Genomic DNA, 21,431 nt, shown 5'->3' on the forward strand with positions numbered 1-21,431 from the left:
GGCAACTTCTCTTTTTATTGGTTATTTATCGTAACCATTGCAGTATTATACAATCTATGGATGATGATAGCTAGGGAAGCCTGGCCTGAGATACAAGAGAACTCACTAGCAATATGGTTTACAGTTGATTATTTATGTGATTTAGTGTATGTTATTGATATAGTTGTGCAATTACGAACAGGCTACCTCGAACAAGGTCTGTTGCAAAGGAACGAATTAAAACTTCGGAACCATTATTTTTATTCATGGAAATTTCCAGTTGATTTAGTATCTTTAACTCCATTAGATTTATTATATCTAATTGAAGCTGACCAAGTTCACACAATGGCAAGATTCCCGCGGTTTTTTAAGGTATACCGGGCCAGGATGTGGTACTACATGTTAGAAACAAGAGCCCCGTATCCAAACTTTCTTCGAGTTGCAGATCTCACGCATATAATCCTAATGTTAATACACTGGGCTGCAGCAGCATACTACCTTTTCAGTAAAGCTATAGGATTCGGTGAGGAGGGGGGCTGGGTTTACCCCACGCCTGTAGGCGAGTATTCTTCAACTTTGCGAAAGTATGTAATGTCAGTGTTTTGGTCAACTTTGACCCTTACGACTATTGGAGATATACCATTTCCGGAATCAAATTCAGCGTAAGTAATGTACTGTATAAACAAATTCATTAACTATTATTACTGTTACTATACTAGAATATAATACTGTACTGTAATACGTATTTAGAAATTTATTCACAATTCATAATTACATTTACAATATTTAATAGTATATCAAAAGAAGCGAGTGCTTGTCAGGTATGCCATACACACATACATGCCAGACAACATTCAACAAAAATTATGTACAAAAACAAACAAAACAAAATCAAATAAAAAATACGGTATATACTATTAAATAATCTAATAAGATTTTTCTAGATAAAGAGATTCAATTCAAGCTCTTGTTCAATCAAAAGCGACGAAATTAAAACTAAACGTTCTTCATATTAAAAACAATAATCCAAAAACAAAAGGTGATAATTGCACATAAATATGCGTAATTGATTTCGTCTTGAATAAGTACCTAAATAACCTTCCTTTTATTTTGTAATGCTAATAGTGTTAGCCTAGATTAATTTACCATATAGCACTATGTCAACTAAAGAGTGTGGACAAGACACACAATGTAGACAAAACCATGTTAGTTTTGGAGCAATCCTAAAATCAACAATGCCGCCACAAATCAAAATCAAAACACATAATAACTTAATTACACATGTTATAGTTTCAATATTCGTTCAATATCAAACACATAGGCCCACACACAATATACACCGTTTTAGCGTTCTAAATTATCATTGTCCAATCATAGTAAAATATTGATCACACCATTTACCAAAAGACCTACACGTTCAACTGCACGTACCAAAACAATCATTATAATTCTATCAATATACAATCATAAAGTCAACATACGACCGATACATTTTCTATGTAATATTTACATTAAGACTCACACAATTGATATGTTTAAAAAATGGGTGTCATTAATTTTAACAGTTACCAATAAAATTTGACATTGATGTAAACTTACAAAATAATATTACTGATAACAAACACTTTAACTGTATTAAAAACAACATTTAGAAAATGCAATAGACTCACGACAACCGTGCAATGAATTATCATGAAATACTCATTCTACATTAATACAAAACAAGGACAAACAAAACATTTTCAGACGAGGAATGAATTCGAAAAAGAAATAACGTGTTTGGAATCCATGAAAGAAATATTGTATAAGTAGATTCCATAAACATAATTATGCCTTTGGTAGATGTACAATAGATCTGAACTATCTTTCACGTATTTTATTAATATTACTAGATCAGCAAATGATCAAATTTTACACTCAATACTTTTCTACTTTTCAGATACGCTGTCCAAATCGTTGGTTACCTAATTGGAGTATTCGTATTTGCATCTGTTGTCGGTAAGTTACTGTTACATTTTTTTAAATAAGTCGATGGTCTTCTTCTTTATGGTCTTCGTCTTCTTCGAAAACCATAAAGTTTATTATTTCCCAAAAAGATAAACACTGAGCTAGACTAAAATTGATACTCAGTTCTACTTTTTTATTTGGACCAATTGTGTCATCTTAATTGTTAAAACAGTTAACAAATAAACGCATTATTATAATATTGTGGCAATAATCACGTGGTATTATTATTATTATTATTTATCGTAGGTCAAGTGGGAACAGTTATTGAAAATAGAAACGCAGAACGTATAGCGTTCGAACGACAACTTGTAAGTGCATCAAAACATTTCATTTTTAGAACTCGATGATTTTATTTTGGTTTTGGTGTCGGCTACATTTTGTTTCTATGCCTCTAGAGACTTTCTTAAATTGCGGGTACCATTTGGTCTCCCCCCCCCCCCCCCCCCCATTTCTAAATGACAACTTTATCTTAAAACAACAAATATACCCAATGTATTCGTACCATACAGTATACGCACATCCTGCGCAGAAGACGCCCGATCTTTTTCAAATGGTATCCGCATTTTCGACACGACAATGTACACCTCTTGATGTGTTATCACTATTCTCACGTAACATTCTACATCTATGCTTATTATCATATAACAATTAATAGTTTTGTCTCGATATTTTAGGACAACGCAAAAAGGTACATGCGAACAAACAACGTACCCACTGAAGTACAGACACGTGTACGTCGATGGTTTGACTACACCTGGAGCAGGTGTGTATACGCAAAAATAACTTTTTAAATAATAATGTTTGTTGTACACGGTACTCAATAAAATGAATGATTACTATACCAATGTTCTTACCAAGTAGGCCTATACCTAAGTATAGGTATAGCAAGCTACTGGCCCTCCTGGAATGCCTACCTGTACATACCAAGGCTTATCCAGGTGATTTGTATACATGGGCCAGAATTAAGTGGCCTAGGATTGTAATGCATAATATCGGGTCTAAATGTAAATCTTTAACTATGACATTAATACTTTCCAGACACATAAGAATATAAACTATAAACTCACCAACTCGTAAATTTCAAAACAATTTTATACAGGTACGTCTCAATAAACATGTGAAAATAGTTAGCCTATTTCGTATACGCCTATTTACGTCTGTCAGTTTATATTCGAACGTTATGCCTTACGTCATCAGAATGGTTGCCATGAAGTTACGTAATTCAAGTCAATTGTAACTCTCAATGCATTAATGTATTTCACTAAGCCTGACCAAAACAATTTTTACGTAACGCTGTGCGTAGTGACGTTTGCGCAACAGATAATTTTAATTATTTTAATATTATAAATCGTATTATTTTGTTTTCAGTGGTAATGTGAGTGGCGAGGGTGATGTGAACAGTCTTAGTCTTCTACCTGCCAAATTAAGGACTGAACTGGCGTTGCATGTCAACCTTAAGACATTGAAAAAGGTAACATATCAAAGCTAGGTTCACACTGACGCAAGGATGCGTGCACAACGCATTGACCAATCACAAGCAACAGTTTAGATGATTGTAATTGTCACGTGTGCAATTGAGTGACGTTTGCGTAATTGCGTCCAGTTTGAACACAGCTTTCTTTCGAGCTTTTAAAATAATAATAGGCATAATTTATTGTTATTATTCTATATAAAAATTAAAGAAATTAAATTTGTTTTAAATACGTAAGTAATAACTCTCAGTAAACTAGTTTAAATTATTGTGTATGGTCTCATTTTAACAGGTAACAATGTTCAATGCATGTCCACCTGAGTTCTTGCACGAGTTGGTTCTAAAGATGCCATCAACCATCTTCACACCTGGAGATCTAATCTGCAGGAAAGGTGAAGTGGCCAGAGAAATGTTTATCATCTCGGATGGGTATCTCGAAGTGATGGGGTAAGTATTCATCTTTGAATGTATTTGATTCTATTTTTTTTTAAATGATATGTAACTTTTGGATGAATAAATTAATGAAATGAATTGAAATGAAGTTACTCGGGTTTTATATCTGTGACTAAGCACGTATTTGAGCATAACAATCCAATTTCGTCGATTTTGGATTCTATATCAATATTGAATTGAATTGAAGTATCAGACATCCGCATTTCAACCCCGTTTTAGGTACACACCGATCACCTCGTCACAAACAAAAATAGAAATCGATTTCTGTGGAAGACGACGATTTGGGACAAATGACATAATGCATATTTTAGTCCTGTCGGCGCTCCCTAATAATAAAATATAAAATTATATTCTAATTGTTGTAGTGATGATGGTTCGGTTCTAACAATTTTAAAGGCTGGAGACTTCTTTGGAGAGATTGGTATCCTAAACATAGAGGGCGTTTCTAATAGGTAAGTGGCAAATTGTTAATAATTAATTACAAATGAACATAATAAATAAATAAATAAAAATAAATGCTTTTATAACACCGTTTATGTTGTGAAGTACGTGCTTGGCAAGTATGTTGTTAAAAGTCATTAAGTTCCATTAACATTTCGATATAGTAAAATTGTAAAATCGATTGTACAAAAATAGAGGTGTTATTGTGCATTGCAAGAGTTGGTAACGATATATCTTTAATTCACTTTTAATAGACGGACTGCTGATGTACGCTCTGTTGGCTATTCAGTTTTGTTTACTTTGACGAAAGAGGACGTCCTTGCAGCACTACAGTATTACCCACAAGCACAGGTAAACACCGCCCGCCCGAGTTCTTCATTCATTAAAATCTCTTGTTGCTTATATATTAGCAGAACGTAGTGGTAGACTGAGGCCGACACGGGGATCCACTGAACGCCATCGTATCTCCTTCCTCCCAAGGGGCATACTAGACTATATTGAAAGATTTCTAAGATGGGGGAATTTATTACGAATACACTATTTTTGTTATTATTATTATTATCACACTTATGTATTAGGCCTTTCATTTCTCTTTTCTTACATTGTAATTAGACAGCAACACAATTTCCCAAGTTGGGATGAATAAAGTTTCCTTGTATCCTTGTATCCTTGTATCTTTACTTCTTGTAAGCAAACAAATATTGTTCTTGGTTTCTGGACACATGATTCCTTTCTTTTGCTACTAATTTCACAAATCAAACTTATAACTTGTTTACAACAAACATCTTATATTTGATGGTCTAAAATGCTTGCGTTTGATGTTCTTTTTTTTAGACTGTTTTAGAAGAAGAAGGCAGAAAACGGCTTATGGGTCGTCGGGTTACACCAAAACATTCCGAACCGCTAGTAGATGAAAAACCGATTGTAATTGAGGATGTTTCGGATATTTCCAGGTTTGTTTTTACCTTAATAGTTCTTTTACAAACTGCAAAACACAATGATAGCATCAACAAGAAGACACTGACATCAGGAAAGCAGAGAGTGACAATGAAAGAGTGTTCATATTATTACAATGACAACAATGTTGCCATCACAATCAATTAACAACACCTTCCTTTTGATATGTAATTAAATTAAGAGGGTTAGTAGACAGAACAAGGCCATATACATGGCTGCAGTCGCGTGCTCAAATTTGAGTTAGCGTTTACCGACCGACCAACCGACCGACCGACATAGTGAGCTGTAGAGTCGCGTGCTAAAAATCTGAAATGTTATAATAAAATTATTCCGTATAACTTGGTTGCATTTCAGAGACTCTTCTTTGGAACGAACCACCACTCACAGCGCCCCAGGAAGTTTAACCGATGTTACTAGCTCCAAAACCATGAAATCCAGTCGCAAGTTACTTAAACCTGTCAAGGAAGTTAATGCAAGAAAACGGAGGGTAGCTCATACGGAACACACTTTAACTAATGAGGTTATGGAGATGATTCAAGTGGCTGTCCAAGACAAATTAGTAAGTTTTATTCTATGTGACCCTATCTAAAACACCCATTGTGACATTTCTCCTACTTTGGATTGCCAATCATTTTTAAATACGAACTACGAGAGCCTCACTGTACCGTTATCACATTATACGCCGAGCCAATGTCACCTATGGGAGACTATAATGGTAGGCCTACGATTGTACAAATTTAAACCATTTATTTCCAACAAAAGTTATAACATAACGTAATAAAGTACATATTTTCTTGTCGAAGTGCAGGAAAAGGAGGAAACAGAAATTTGAAAACTTATAGATCATCTCCTCCTTTGTTTGTCTTTGTTTTTATATCGAATGAACTCTTTTATAGTCATCTTAATCACAATATATATTTTAAACATACCGTACAATATTCACCCGCTTAGGAGACAGTTGGAACAGAAAACAAAAAGTTGACGAAACATTCAAAAAGATTAGCAGCAAAAGTGGCAGAACTTGAAACACAGAAAGAGACACATGAGGTAGAAATAGAACGACTCAACCAGAAGATCAGACAACTAGAGGTTAGTTAGAAGCTGAAATTTGTATTTTGCTGACTTGGTACACTGTTGGCTTTTTGGACGGGTATATAGAGAAAATAGTTCTTTTTTCTTAACATGCTGAGTACAGATTTGTTTATTCATGTTCATTTTTGTTTATTTTCAGAGTCGATCAATTCCCGCACAGAAAGTAAAAGAAAGCGATACGCTTCTGCCAAAGGCAGCATCAACCGCGGAAGTGAAAGAAGAAGAAACAGCCAATAACACAACACCAATTGTAGAGCCTACACAACCTCAAATTACCGAAACTAAACCAGACGAAACAGAGACGTTGTTTATCTGATACCGGCTTGCTAAACTAGGTAGACTGGACTACTGTTGTAGGCTAGTTCAACTGATACCGGTTCAATAAACTAGGTAGACTGGACTACTACTTTAGGCTAGAATAAATTAAAAGTGTGAATTAACGACAACCACGTGGCGTATTAAAAGAAAATCTATTTATTTTGATCAACAATATATATAATGAAGACTATCGAATGTTGCTCACTCAAACCAATGTTTTAGTATTAAAATAAAGGCAGCATAATTTAAAAACAAAAATTCGTTCTGTGTGTCATTTTATTGTCTCTTTTGCTTAGTCACCAGTTATTAGCCACGAATAAATATCTATTCCATCATCGCCTGTATCAAACATTCATTTTTTATAATTTACCCCAATCAATAGAGGACGCTGTTATGTTGTTTCATCTTTATTGTTTCATTACCACCAATCAATAGAGGGGGTGCAGTTATGTCACAATTTACGTATATTGATAGAGGTTGGCGTTTGTATATATGCTATAAATTAATACAGACACTATTTTGTCCAAGTTCAGAACGCGTCAGTGCGATATAAAAAAGATGTAGAATAGTTATTTTATGCCATTTTAATACATTTTCAAAATTTTAAATTCTCTTTATATTTGCAATAGTTTCACAATGTGCCACGCGACTACAATTACAGTAGAGTAGAAAAGAAATGTAATGCTCTCATATATGTTTATGTGAACATACATAGAATCACCTGTGCAATACTAAATCGTGAAATCAAAACAGCTCTTAAATTAAAAAATGGCAATTTTTTTATATTTTAGCTTTCTATCTAAACAACACAAGACATTATAAATAAGAAAATACAAACTAAATAAACAAAAATTATTATTATAAATCAGATAACCAAAATGTGATCTATGCTTAGCACATTGTTAATTTATTTTACATCAGTTACAGCAATTAATGCGCATGCAGAAAACCTGTTAACAAAAATATACAAATGTATTTATATATTCATAAATAATAAATATAAATATTTCTCAAATACATAAATACATTTATACCTAGAAAAATGTCTCCCAGTCATATAATTATGTTATTAACTAATTTCACGTATCTCACTGTTTGTTTGACTTTTTAAGGAGTTATAAAGTGTTAAGTTATTTATATCAAAATATTACATATTTTACTGAACAACAATAAACTCTCATTCAAAATAAAAGTATTTTAGGTATTATTTGTAGAATAAATCATTTATAGAGGTAAAATGTATATATTATCGTGTCTGTTACTCATGTCATCTTGTAAAATTAATTTATCACAGCTTCGGACGGATGACACTTTTATCAAAACAAGTGAAATTTAATGATTTTTAGCATTTTCAAAACACTGTACAACAAATTCAGAAATAACTAATTAATTAATGTGTAATGTAGTATGCAACTTTCTATCATTTATAATTAACATTAAGTTAGAACAATTGTCCTATGAACAAAATTACGAAAAATGTAAAAACAAAATCTATAATTTTAAAGTCCTTTGTATTTTAATTGATTTTTTTCTTTTATTTCATACCCCAAATATTATTGTATTTTTTTGTACATACGGGGTATGCCATACCTTACACGTTTGCTTCATTCAAAATGAGAGATTTCACTTGTTTTGTTTTATTTTCTTAGTAATATTTTAGTAGACAATAAAGGTTGAAGGAAGAATGTGTTGTTTTCACTGGATGATTGGAAACATGTGAGATGCTGCAATAGATTACCTGACCAACTCTCACACTAACATGCTATCTTGGCTAAATATGCCTGCTGCTGTATATACATTATTACCCCACCAGTTCCACTGAAAAAAAAAACAATTCAATTAAAAAATAAATAAATAAATAAAAATTAAATGTTATTTAACCAGTGAGGCCCAAATCACATCACACATTTTTGTTGTCACATAGTTTAATAGTGTAGACAGATCTTTTTAAGCACATATAAAAATAATAGAAATTAACAATCTTTTCACAATATTTACAAATATAAATAGATATTATATTTTAAAAAACAACTGTAGGGTCTTGAATGCACGAATGTCAGCACCTAGATTATTGAATTCAAGTGCAAGGCTTCGATTGTTTATATTCAGTTCTTAGGTAAAGTTAGGGAACAACATTGAATTTAAAGCATTGTGGAGATTTAAACAACAATAAAACAACCTTCAATCAATTCTTTTCAAACAATTTTTACAAACACAATATCTATATACAATAACAATTGTACAGAGAGCTAGTTGAGATCATGTATGTAGAACAATCAATATTACCCAAAGCATGGTACAACAACCTTATATTGTAATTGTTCTCTTTTTTCTTGCTTTGTCTACACTATCAAACTTTATGTGACAAAAAAATCTGATGTACCCAAATATGGTAGTGATATGCTTAAATATGGTAGTGATCTCATCATCATATCCATATAATATGGGCACATCACATTGTTTTGTTACATAATGTTTGATAGTGTACTGTAGACAGAGCTTTAGGATTGGTACTCATCCAGAAAATGTGTGATTTTAAAACATCGAATGAATTAAATATTTTATTTTTTTACCTTTCCAAAATTCATAAGTCATCTTGTGTTTTCCTGACACATTGTCTAACTTTCTTTTTAAACTGTCCAAGATAATCATTTCGCCAATCTTTCTGTGTAAATATAAACAAAATTGTTGTTATACCAAAAACATAATGTGTTTATAATATTGTAAGATATTTATCCCCCTGAAAATTCATTTTTATGATACAAATTTAATTATTTACAGGTACCTGAAAAAACTGAAATTCAAAGCAAAAATTGTGAGTCCGAAAATATGTATATATTTTAATTTAACCATTTATTTTGTTTTAAAATTTTTTTTTTTTTTTATACAGTATATTTAGGTGAATTTCCAAGGATAGCCATAAGAAAATTTGTTCATTATCTTTCTTAAGAGTGGCAATCCTGTTCACAAGACAAACATATACACAAGATGCTCTACATCATTGTTTGTTAATTTTTTTCCTACAGAAGTAAATAAATTGCAAATTTAAAGAAGATAATTTAATCTTCATTTGTTATGTTTTTTGGTGGACAATACTTACTGCAGCATTTACAATACTTACTGCAGCATTTACAATACTTACTGCAGCATCTACAATTACTTACTGCAGCATCTACAATACTTACTGCAGCATCTACATTTGCTGGTGATTCATCATTAGGAGTGGCCAGCATTGAGATGACACTGACCAGGATTGATTCTACGGTGTGAATGGGTAGCCACCTTTCTGAAGCATGTTCATAACCATATTTGTCTTCGCCAGGCTCGTGTAAAATAGAAATGCATACAGAACCGTCTTTACCAACTATGAGGAGAGACACAAGCATAGAAAAAACATAGTCAGAATAATTTTTATTATTTATATTCTCTTGGATTACAAAGATAACTGAATTTTGATGTATATGTGTGTTTTCTGCATTAAAATATAACAAAAAGGCTTACAAGTTACACACATGCAAATTTATGATATTTAAGCCATTTTATAACCATCTGCGGCCATAATTTTTTTCTCAACGAATAGGGGATACTGAATACTGAAATGCTTTATTTGTCCATCATCATCATAAAATAACAACAGAAATTCTTCTTAAAGATTGACAATTATTAGTACAATAATAAATAGATATACAATATAATATATTATGTACACACATTGCACAAAAAATATAAGTTATGAAACACGGTGTAAAAATGACTAGGTAAATTGAATAGGATTCAGGAGATTAAAATTGTTTAAAACAGCTTCCCCTCACATAGCCACCACGCGATACCACTTGTGACGTCACACACTGCACTCCTTAACTCTCGATAATAGATAGAGGGCACTGTTGACTAAAAAATTTCCGTTTTTTCAGATGTTGGCATGTACAGTTTGTTTAAATCATATATACAACATAGACCTTGAGGATGTAGATGGCTATGACAAAGATAATAATAATTATGATTACATAATTATAATATTTTGACAATGACGACAACAATGATGATGATTCACTTACTATTAGGATGCCATATATCTGAGATGAATTTCATTTTGGGAGGTTTGTTGGGATATTCAGATGGAAAGTCTAGATTTGCTTTAAATATTCCTCCTTCACTGTAAATAAGGTATAAAACAAACACTTAAATCATTTATTATTGTACTGTGTATTCCAGGAAACACACCTTCTTTTGTGCTCTCATAACCTCCATGAATAATGCAAGCAATCAAAATATGAAAAGGTACATTCTTAAAGATTATTTATTTTATCATTTCTTTTATTTACTTTTTTTTTATGTTGTTCCTACTGTACATTAATTTTTGTTTAGATTTAGAATTATCATTCATACAGGTACCATGGATTATATAAATTAAAAAACCTGTAATTGAATGTCAATAATTAATATCAGGTTTACTTACTAGAATGTATTTGGAGGACCCAATATCATAACCTCCCATTTAAACAAATTCTCATCATCAACCAATCCAGCTGAAAATCCTTCTGAAGGATTTCTTGATAAATCTGGAAATAAAAAACAAATTCTATTTTGTTACCGTAATTTAAAACATATAGCGAATTCAATAAAAGGTGGACTAAAAGTACTTAAGTCATAACTGTATTTAAAGTAATTAAAAACAGACAGAATAATAATAGCCTGTAGTATTGAACTTGACATCCAACCTCTTTGTCAGGTCTCAACTCAAATTCTAGAGTGGTTTTAAAATCAAATTATCAATAATTGAAACAAAATAACAAAGAAAGCAAAATTAATGTATTTAGCTATATGTATTATTGTTCTATCAGTATAATGAAACCCGGATAAACTAGCTAGTTTCTGATTTACATACACTTAAGAAAAGCTAGGCCTGAGCATTCGTAGTTAAAGGCCCTTAGTTATCAGATTCATACACGGCTGTGGACATACTTTCTCGGGTAAAGCATTTCTATTGTCATTGTTGACTCACCGAGTGACGAAATACCCATACCTACATCTACAACGATTATTAGCGTTATCAACTACTACAATTCAGACAAAATATAACATTTACCTGAAAGCTGTTTCTTAAGTAACAGTGTAGCTCTATCACTTGCTGGTTGGCTCATTATTACAGAATAACCAACCCAAAAGATTCCCAAAATCCTGCTTTGTATGTCGTATCCTATTTACTTCTTTCACCATTCACGGCCCGAACTGCTGGTTTCGTCGTAGGAACAACTACGCATGCGTTGAAGGTGCTTTGTTTTCATTATAAACGCGTCGCGACGAGCTATCTGATAACTAGTCGCGACGCGTTTCTTGGGGGAGGGGGGTTCTCTTTTTTTTCGGTCTGTATCAAATAGAGAAAGTGAATTTATGCAATGAATTTCTTAAACAATTTAATTATTTATAAAAAAAAAAAAAAAAAAGAAGAAGACCAATTTATTATGAAGATTACATGACAGTTAAAAGTTTTGAATATTGTGACAAATCATGGAGACAAATTAGTAAGATTCAATCGCTACACAGCTCCCTCCCGTTTTTGACAAACTATTAACTTTTATTAATACTATGTAAGCGCTCCCCGTTGAAAAAATCCTGGATCCAAACCTGGAGGAAAATATTAAAGTAGGATGAATAGCGGAATTATGGGAACAATTGCGTGACGAGACGAGAAAATGGTATTCAGCATCAGCAACAAAAACTGAGGATTTTTGGATATCAAATTTGTGATGATCATTTTTTTTCATACGCATCCAACAGCGAGTAACTCGCCAATTACTGGATGGATACATGCTTATAAACTAAGTCTCATTTGAGGCTTTGGGAGTGGAGTTGAAAGAGTCGTGAGTTACAACCCTGGCACTAGGTCAGGATTGAACCCTGGCACTAGGTCAGGATTGAACCCTGGACCTTGTGATTGGAAGACAAGCATGTTAACCACCAATATATATAGCTCCACTACTTTGATGAATACAAAGACTGATTTCAACATTTTTACAGTACTTAGAATCTTACTAGAAATGAATAGTTGTGTACACAATCAAACAAAATACTTTAAATAGTGATATGTCAGATAAAAGTTTATTGTATCATACCGACATTATTAGAATAAACATAGAAGAAACGGCAACAAATAGTTACTAAGTTGAGATATAATCACCACAATAAATAGTTGAACTGTTAGAATAATAATAATGATAATAATAATAATAGAAACAGATTATATGATTGACTCCTTTTCTAATCGTTTTAAAATCATTATACAAAATGCACCAAATTTAAATATTAAAAATCATTGCCAAGCAGAAAAATCTATAATATAAATAACGATATCAAGAATAATAATAAATATCAAAGATAAATATTCAAGTTAAAATAATGTGAAAAATGAGTGAAAAATATCAATATCATATCTATCAACAATATTGTCGATGATAAAAAATAATTTAAGTGGAAGAAGACAGTTTACAGAGTTTTCACAAATCATTTTTGACGGTTGTATTACGATATAAAATGTACTTAATAATCTTGCAATATGTAATTGATTACTGATTTATCATAATTCTAATTTCTAACAATGATACGTCTGTAAATACATGAAATTCCACAGAAAAGGATGACAGAAACCAACAATATTCATACAATGGATCAAAAGGTTAAACGTCAAAGGTCAAAAGTCATGGTGAATCCTACCAGAATAAAGTTATTACATTAAGTAGTTGTGTTTTCTAGATTTGTAATTAAGCTTAAAAATACATCCACCTTCTCAGACCCACTATTGGCTGTAGCTGGGCTTTCAACAATTCCATATGCCACCCAGGTTTGCTTCTATCAGTGCATAAAGATAGAATTCTAAAGCTCTGTCTACACTATCAAACTTGATGTGACAACAAAATGTGATGTGCCCATATATGGACATGATGATGTCATATCACTACCACATTTATGCATATCACTACTATAATTGGACACATCACACTTTTTTGTCACATCAAGTTTGATAGTGTAGACAGAGCTTTAGAAAGTTTTTTATTTTCCTTATTTGTATATACTGTAAAGCCCATATAAATAATTTGTGCACCATTTGATAATTGCTTCAATATCTACCATTTCAGATTTTACAAACAAATCGTCATTATGGTAATTAAACAAGAACAATATATAATTGATACAATTACTTACACAAAACATTAACATTTAACTTAAACTAGAGTTGTTAGATATGTTACATAATAATATATACTTTACAATTATTTCAAATATTAATTACACAACTTGATAGTTATTACTGTATTAATTTACAACAAAGGAAAACATGTTTTTAAAAACTGTTGTTTTTGTTCTAAAAAATAAAAAAATCTAGAGATTTACAAAGCATACTTCACCTGGAATATTACTTTACTATACAATTGATATGTTAAGTCATACACCCCCCTCTTATTGGACTATACCATCTAGGGCTGCTATACCTATCTATCTGCATTCATTTTAATTGGATCCAACCACTTCAGGTTGAAGGGGTGTTGGAAGCAAAGCAAAATGATCTTGACTTAAATTAGCAGTAATATCCATAGGTAATACAGTTGGGCCTGTAATGAGTGGCTTGTTTTTCAGTTCATCTTCTACTTGCTTTGTCACACTCTCCCTCCATTCTTTAATTTCTCTCTGTAGCAATTTTGCGTCTTCAAATAATCGATTCTGTCGGAGACGTAACTCCTCTAACGTTGACAGATTTGTGTACATGAGTTGAAGTCCTTCACAAATCGGTTCGCTTTCTTCCGTTCCAGGCGGGAGTTTTTTACCCGCCATGTATTCATCGTAGTCGTCTTGACTAATTGATAGTGACTGCGCGTCCAAATTTTCTATAAAGGTTATTGCACAACACTACAATAAAACAAAGAATCATAATAATTATTATCAAATGAGTGGTATAAAAAAGTTGGTATAAAATATCCAATGTCTTGGTATCAAATACTTTATTGTCTTGATATAAAATATTTAATGTCATGGTATATATAGATAGGAGGGCTATAAAGATAGAGTTTACAGTGACTGTAAAATGAAATCAAACATTGCAATCTTGTCCCTCCCTAAAGCTCTGTCTACACTATCAAAAAAGTGCTGTGATGAAATATGGTGTGATGTACACAAATATGGTAGTGATATGACATCATCATGTCCATATATGGACACATCACATATTTTTTTCTCACATAAAGTTTGATAGTGTAGATATTTACTTTATTGTTCTTTACCATATTCAATGTAAATATTGTGTCATATCAATAATATGGGACGTTTGTCTTCTTGCTACGCAACAACTAGAGACACGCAAGTACAAAAGTCATTCTGCACACGCTCAGAAATATATTAGCATGTGCAGAATGAGACTTAATAGCTGCTACTAACAGAATAGTACAGTACTAATGTACATAGCAAAAAACATGAAATACACCACATACAAAAATATCAGCAATGCTTTATAGTTTGATTGTAACCACCACTTACCAAGTTAGTAAAAAAATACCCAGGCTCTCCTTTCATTATCCGCTGTGGATTGGCAAAGCGTGTTATATACTGTACATTAGAATGAAGACATGGAGGATTGGCTTTAAGTACGGTGTATATAAGTACTGGAAGAAAGTCATCAGCACTGACTGGAGATCCCTTAGTGGCTTGTAACATCTTAAACACTAGCTTACTGCAGTTTACAACACAGTTTAGTTTGTCCAACGGTGCTCGTTTGGAATTCATTTCTATTAATTCTAAAAAAAAATGTAAATGCTTTTAAATTATTATATTAATATTGTATGAAAACTAAAAAAATGTTACATTATATTTCTGTTATCTGTAAGTGAACTGTGACCAAATATGGAAGCAATTACAAACAATGTCACATCCCTGATAGTCATGATCTTACTTACAAATAAGTAACTATAGGTCAAGTTAATTCAATGTGCTAATTCAGGAAGTACTTCCTTACTCTATTTCTTGACACAGCATTTGTGGTTTTTAGGTCCAGATGGTGACCTATGACCTATAAATGTGTAGGTCTTAGATCATCTCTAATGCCTCATCCATAATTAGACCAATAATAGATGAATTGAATTGAATTACTTTGTTTTATTTAATTTTATTTTATTTTATTCAAACTCATTCAACAGCGGGAAACCCGCCCCTTACAGAATGGAATAAACTATACCATATAAAAATATATATAAATCTTAAAATCTAACAATACAAAATTATACAATTTTACTAATTTTATTACAAAAACAATTATAACGGTCAAAAAAGAGATCAATAGAATTATCTGTTCAAATAATCTTGCAATTAATAAAACCGATTGCGTTACCTGTTTCTGCCTCGTTCATCATTTTACACACATTCTCATTACTCTCATCGATCAATGCTTCCAACATGTCGGTAGAGACCCACCGCAATCTACGTATACGATTCTGTATCGCAAGGTCCTTCTGTTCATCGTCCGTGAGTGGTGGGCTGAAGAGTAAGCTATACAACTGTGTCATGATGAACTTTTCTATATGGTCTAGTATCTTGTCACATTGTTCTTCTGTACAATCTGCAATCAAACAAAATTGTAAAATATACAGTATTAAAATTGTGTCCTTGGCAAGAATAGATATTAAAATATATTGAAATAAGCAACTTAAATGATTATTTTTCGTAAAATTTAAGCGGTGACTTCTGGCTTGCAAGCAAGACCTTCATTGATTCTATAAAAGTCCCGGACGTTTTTGTCGAACAAATAAATGAACAATTTCAAGAGAATTGTAAATTATGTGTGAAATTTGAAAATAGGAGAACAAAAAGTGTGCAAGACACAATGTTTTTGTAAAAAACAAATGACTTACTTTTAAATGTTGGACTAATGTTCAATTTTTCTTCAATACTATGATAGAAATCCTGCACTAATACAGATTGTTCCTCGGTAGTTAAGTCTGTAGACTTATGTATACGTTCCACTACTCCTCTACACAGCTTTGCTATGTCATTCGCTGCTGGCTTATTCATAAATTTCAAAAACTCGGAAAACGTACTCAATGCCTTCTCACTTTCTGTACTAAGTTGACGTTCTAGGGTTGAATGTGATATTTCTGAAGGAAAAATATAAATGTAGAAGGACTTAACATAAATATTAATTGTTTGGCCTTATCAAGCTCAGACCAGCACAAAAAATGGCCCTACCCAGCTTAGAATTGATTTGACAAGGATAACATGCACTTTAAACTAATCTCATATTTGGTTTAGATTAAATCCTGGTGACATAGTAGGAATTTGAACCAATGACTTGGCATTAGTAAGCACCTGATACAAACACAGAACCACTTCATTTGAGAATAAAAAATGCTTATAAAAGAAACAATTTAGTCACTTTTGCTATCAATCATATCTTGAATGAAATGAAATTAAAACCAGTTTGCCAGCTGCTACACAATAAATATGGTGAAAACAATGGTAATTGTGAAACCTACAAACACTGTTTCTATGGTTGCAACATGTGTGATATTTAAACTGTAATAAAAACCTGTTATCTAAAAAACAATTGTTCTTCTTTATCATCTTTCAAAACTGAAAGAGATGGCATTTTGACTAACTAGCTTTAGATAAATAAAATTAAAAAGATATTGATTAAAAACGTTAAGTGTTCATAAATGGTTTTTATCTGAAATAAGCCCATTCATTTTCAATAATTTATTCTCAGGGCTTAAAATTTACACTAGCAAAACTAGCAATTTGATAGTAGATTTCTCATAATTACTAGTTGAAAATTTCAAAAACTAGCTTTGAAAATAGTTAACTCGTTAGTAAAGGTTTCACTTCAATTGTAAAATATGTGCTTACTTAATACCTTGTATAACTCACCTTTATTACTGGGTGAACTTGTTGGTGATTTTTTAAACAATGTTTTTACTGTTTTAGTTTTTGTATTGTTTCGCTGTCTCTTCTTCTCCTCAAATTTACTAAATGGTTTTGCTTGTACCACAGGTTGTGTCTGTTTCTGTTCTACTACCCGAGCTTGTTTCTCTTCCTGGTCCAACCTACAATCAACAAACATACAGTACAGTGAGTGAGTGGCCGAGCGGTTAAGACAGTGGAACCGTAATCCATAGCCATAACATAGGCAAGGGTACGTGCCTCACTCGCTCCATGGTTCTGGTGGTAGAACAAGTCTTTTCGGATAAAATAAACAGTATTAAACTTAGATATTACCATAACTACCTACCATATTAGTAATTTGATTTTATTCAAATTTACTGAATTTCAGAAACAATGTTCATTTGCAATAAAATATTCAATATTACAGTACATATCATATGCCACTACAGGTAGGGATTACACCTTATGTCTATATTTTCAATTAAATAGCCACTGCTCATGTAATTAATAAAAATGGGTGATACTTTTTTTGTATACTGTGTTAATTTACAAGGCTACAATATAAAAATGTCATGGACATGGGTTGTTGTTGTTTATTAATTATAAACTGAAATTTTGTTGTCAAATTATTCGTAAGTTAAATACAGTATTATTAGGGCTAGGACAGTCATAACGTTAATTAATCTGCATTGGACAAAGGTTAATACTCACTTTCTTGCTAATTTTTCATCACTTTCTATTTGCGCTTGCCTTGCTTTGTGGTAAACTTCACGGTAACATTTGGAGCAGTATCCTCCCCAGGCTGGATTGCTGTAGAACCCACATCCTTTCTTGCACATTAGATCCGACTCATCGACATGAAATCCCTTCTTTTTCTTTGTTTCTCCTGCCATATTCAATAGTTTGTGTATGACCTGTAATAACAACCAATCATAAATATTTGAAAAGTTATGATAATAAAAAAAAAACATGGTAAAAATATAGTGTACACATAATATACACAAAATGTAACACAATTACATACTACTAACTTAGTAGTCTAGCTATACTATTTGCATTTTTTAAATATTTATGCAGAGCATAAATTATTAAAATTAATTAGCATAAAAAACAATATACTCATTCCATTAAACTATCCTATATAATATATACTAAACTAATTCTAGCTAGGCCTATAGAGTATCTTCTACTTCATCATTGAACACGTGACATTTTTCAGGCCTAAGTCACGTCCTCCATCTCAGAGGTATGCCTGGCCCTAAACTGGCTAGTAGTAAGCATATCTAGACCTATATATATCTAGGTCTATCTATCTATCTATCTAGGCCTAGGCCTACCTAGGCCTAGCTATAATAAGTTTAGTGGCTACGCCCCTTTCTCACACTACGTTCTCGCTTTACTACTAGCTAGGCTAACCTATATTCCTCAGACAGCAATAATAATAATTCATATTAATGTGTGATTTACTACACCTTATTATTGTTGTATAAACTTGAAAATCTTACAAAATATGAATACTTCCTCTCTCAATTTTAATTGTGTTGTTTATTCAATTCGGAATCAATGAAGCGAAGAAAAGGCGACCGCAGAAACTCACATGATCGATCGTGAGTCACCTGATAAAATACAACCAATCATAAAAGTTTTTTAGAATTTTCGATCGTGTTTGATTCGACGACAAAATTTAATCCAAATGCCGTGTTTCCACAGCCAAAAATTAACCGATAAAAATTAACCGATAAAAATTGACAGATAAAAATTAGCCGATAATTAACCGATACACTGCTTGTGGAAACGGGGTTTCAAATCGGATAATTATCGGATAGCCTAACCTATGGAATGAAGGACAAATTGTTGCGTTGTGATTGGGCATCTGGTATAAAGTTGTTTGGTAATGACTGATCATGTTGTGCACTTTATTGGTTGAAAAATTAACCGATAGTTTAATTGTTTTGGCTGCAAGTTATTAAAATCACTGATGGCTTGAAACTATTTTTTCTTTTGCATTACGGATGAAGTAACCGATATTGAATTTATATACCAAGTTTAAAATATTTTTTAATTCTATGTGACTATTTCGCAAATGCTCCACTGGCGCCAAATTGGATCCACTTGTGCACATGTACATACGAAAAAATATCAACATTCAGTTACTTATTCTATTTTATATCACTGTGCTCCGCCTGGCGCCAAATTGGTTCCACTTGAACCCAGTATATTAACATACAAAAAGATATTGAAACTTAAGTGATTTACTATTATGTCACTGTGCTTCGTGGTGCCGAATTGGGTCCACTTGAGCACAGTGTATTAACATACAAAAAGATATTGAAACTTAAGTGATTTACTATTATGTCACTGTGCTTCGTGGTGCCGAATTGGGTCCACTTGAGCACAGTGTATTAACATACGAAAAGATATTGAAATTTAGTGACTTTATTTAGTGATTTTATATCACTGTGCTCCACCCACTGGTTACCGTAGTAGCCTACTATTTCTATTTAGAGAAGTTTAGAATGACGTTCAGTGAATATTCGTGTCGAAATCAGGAATAGCGTCCTCTACATGACGCTTATTTAAAGGGTCTTTCACACCTGTTCCGGCACGGTTCCGGTGCGGCGCCGGCAAATCCAATCGAACGTCAATGTTTCGTTTTTACGCGGCTACGCGCATATCGATTGGCGCATAGCCGCGTGGACCGTCGTGAAAACGTTCGGTTCGCCGGACCGGAACCGTGCCGGAACAGGTGTGAAAGGCCCTTTAAAATGGCTTTTACCCATTATAGAAAACAAAAAGCGGCTTTCTATCTAACTCTATATGCTTTTACTATCGATTCATCATATCTCGTATGGGGCAAATACAAAATATAGGCATGTTCAACATGTCCTGTACTGAACGAAATAAGTGAAATGAGTTTCACTGAGATTTGATTAGATATATTAACAGTAGCTTTAGTTGAAGTTCACATGAGAGTTAACGATCCAGTTTTCTCACACTTCTTATTCACACGCCCAGTGATTATATCGCGATTAATTAAAGGTTGAAACCAAATGGAGATTACAAAAACATGGAGGTATAACACATCTTTGAAGGATCAGTATTAGTACAAAACTACGGTGGCCTATAAGTGTCACGGCAACTTTCAAAAAATATCACGGCAACTTTCAAAAAAAGCCACGGCAATTTGAAAAAAGCCACGGCAATTTGAAAAAAGCCACGGCAAATTAAAAATAAAACATCACGGCAAATTAAAAATAAAACATCGCGGCAATTTAACAAAAATACCACGGCAACTTAAAAATAAAACACCACGGCAAATTAGTATTGAAACACCACGGCAAATTAGTAATGAAACACCACGGCAAATTACAGAATGCCACGGCGGAAGTGAGTTACCACGGCGGAAGTGAAACCTTTGGAATCTTCGATTTTTTCTGAGGTAAGTAATTATTTGTGCATTGAAGTAAATATTATTATATTAATTTATTTAACTGCAGCATTTACGTGTTTATTGCACTAGGCCTAGCTATGCCCACTACTAGCCTTAGGCCTACAGTAGTAGCTAGGTCTACTGTAAAAAAAACTTGTTATATAAAAAACAGATTACTGTAAATATATTAAAACATTGTAGAATGTTATAGGGCCTAGGCCTACCTTGTAATAAGGCGCAGCCTATGGTCTAGCCCGCTAGAAAGTTCAAGAAGAGTGCAATAAACACGTAAACTGCTGCAGTTAAATAAATAAATATAATATTTACATCAATGCACAAATAATTACTTACCTCAGAAAA

The 21,431-nt window shown here is 32.5% G+C and overlaps 3 protein-coding genes and 1 long non-coding RNA gene across 6 annotated transcripts in view; 1 reads left to right on the forward strand and 3 right to left on the reverse strand.

Annotated features, from left to right (window-relative positions):
* Positions 1–3,149, reverse strand: part of LOC144835307 (uncharacterized) — a 67,729-nt gene extending 64,580 nt beyond the window's left edge. Inside the window, exon 1 of one of the 2 annotated variants that reach the window (XR_013611080.1) lies at positions 3,054–3,149. This is a non-coding gene — a long non-coding RNA (uncharacterized LOC144835307). The remainder of the gene's footprint in view (positions 1–3,053) is intronic. The other variant, XR_013611079.1, reaches the window with a different exon arrangement.
* LOC144835303 (neuronal acetylcholine receptor subunit beta-2-like) overlaps positions 1–6,964 on the forward strand; it is a 51,776-nt gene extending 44,812 nt beyond the window's left edge. Inside the window, exons 6-16 of the mRNA XM_078690384.1 lie at positions 1,931–1,977; positions 2,233–2,294; positions 2,661–2,749; positions 3,355–3,457; positions 3,750–3,904; positions 4,276–4,362; positions 4,606–4,702; positions 5,186–5,304; positions 5,663–5,867; positions 6,260–6,397; positions 6,540–6,964. Of these exons, the coding sequence (XP_078546510.1) occupies positions 1,931–1,977; positions 2,233–2,294; positions 2,661–2,749; positions 3,355–3,457; positions 3,750–3,904; positions 4,276–4,362; positions 4,606–4,702; positions 5,186–5,304; positions 5,663–5,867; positions 6,260–6,397; positions 6,540–6,716 (1,279 nt within the window). The 3' untranslated portion in view covers positions 6,717–6,964. The remainder of the gene's footprint in view (positions 1–1,930; positions 1,978–2,232; positions 2,295–2,660; positions 2,750–3,354; positions 3,458–3,749; positions 3,905–4,275; positions 4,363–4,605; positions 4,703–5,185; positions 5,305–5,662; positions 5,868–6,259; positions 6,398–6,539) is intronic.
* A 264-nt stretch (positions 6,965–7,228) lies between these two features.
* Positions 7,229–11,948, reverse strand: LOC144835306 (ubiquitin-conjugating enzyme E2 G1-like). Its single transcript, XM_078690389.1, has 6 exons — positions 11,808–11,948; positions 11,178–11,280; positions 10,777–10,874; positions 9,904–10,082; positions 9,292–9,383; positions 7,229–8,536 (listed from the first exon to the last, which is right to left on the reverse strand). Exons 1-5 carry the CDS (start codon positions 11,860–11,862, stop codon positions 9,303–9,305), a joined length of 516 nt encoding a protein of 171 aa, XP_078546515.1. The 5' UTR covers positions 11,863–11,948; the 3' UTR covers positions 7,229–8,536; positions 9,292–9,302.
* Positions 11,949–12,712: 764 nt separating this feature from the next.
* Positions 12,713–19,214, reverse strand: LOC144835300 (rab5 GDP/GTP exchange factor-like). 2 transcript variants are annotated; one of them, XM_078690380.1, is made up of 7 exons: positions 19,114–19,214; positions 18,353–18,555; positions 17,627–17,802; positions 16,615–16,857; positions 16,095–16,322; positions 15,248–15,504; positions 12,713–14,623 (listed from the first exon to the last, which is right to left on the reverse strand). In XM_078690380.1, the coding sequence occupies exons 2-7, from the start codon at positions 18,532–18,534 to the stop codon at positions 14,228–14,230; spliced, it is 1,482 nt and encodes a 493-aa protein (XP_078546506.1). In that variant the 5' UTR covers positions 18,535–18,555; positions 19,114–19,214; the 3' UTR covers positions 12,713–14,227. The 2 variants fall into 2 exon arrangements, with proteins under 2 accessions (XP_078546506.1, XP_078546507.1); XM_078690381.1 differs by having other exon boundaries at positions 19,147–19,161.
* Positions 19,215–21,431: the final 2,217 nt, after the last annotated feature.

This window comes from Antedon bifida, chromosome 2, assembly GCF_963402885.1.
Source record: "Antedon bifida chromosome 2, ecAntBifi1.1, whole genome shotgun sequence".
NCBI lineage: Eukaryota > Metazoa > Echinodermata > Crinoidea > Comatulida > Antedonidae > Antedon > Antedon bifida.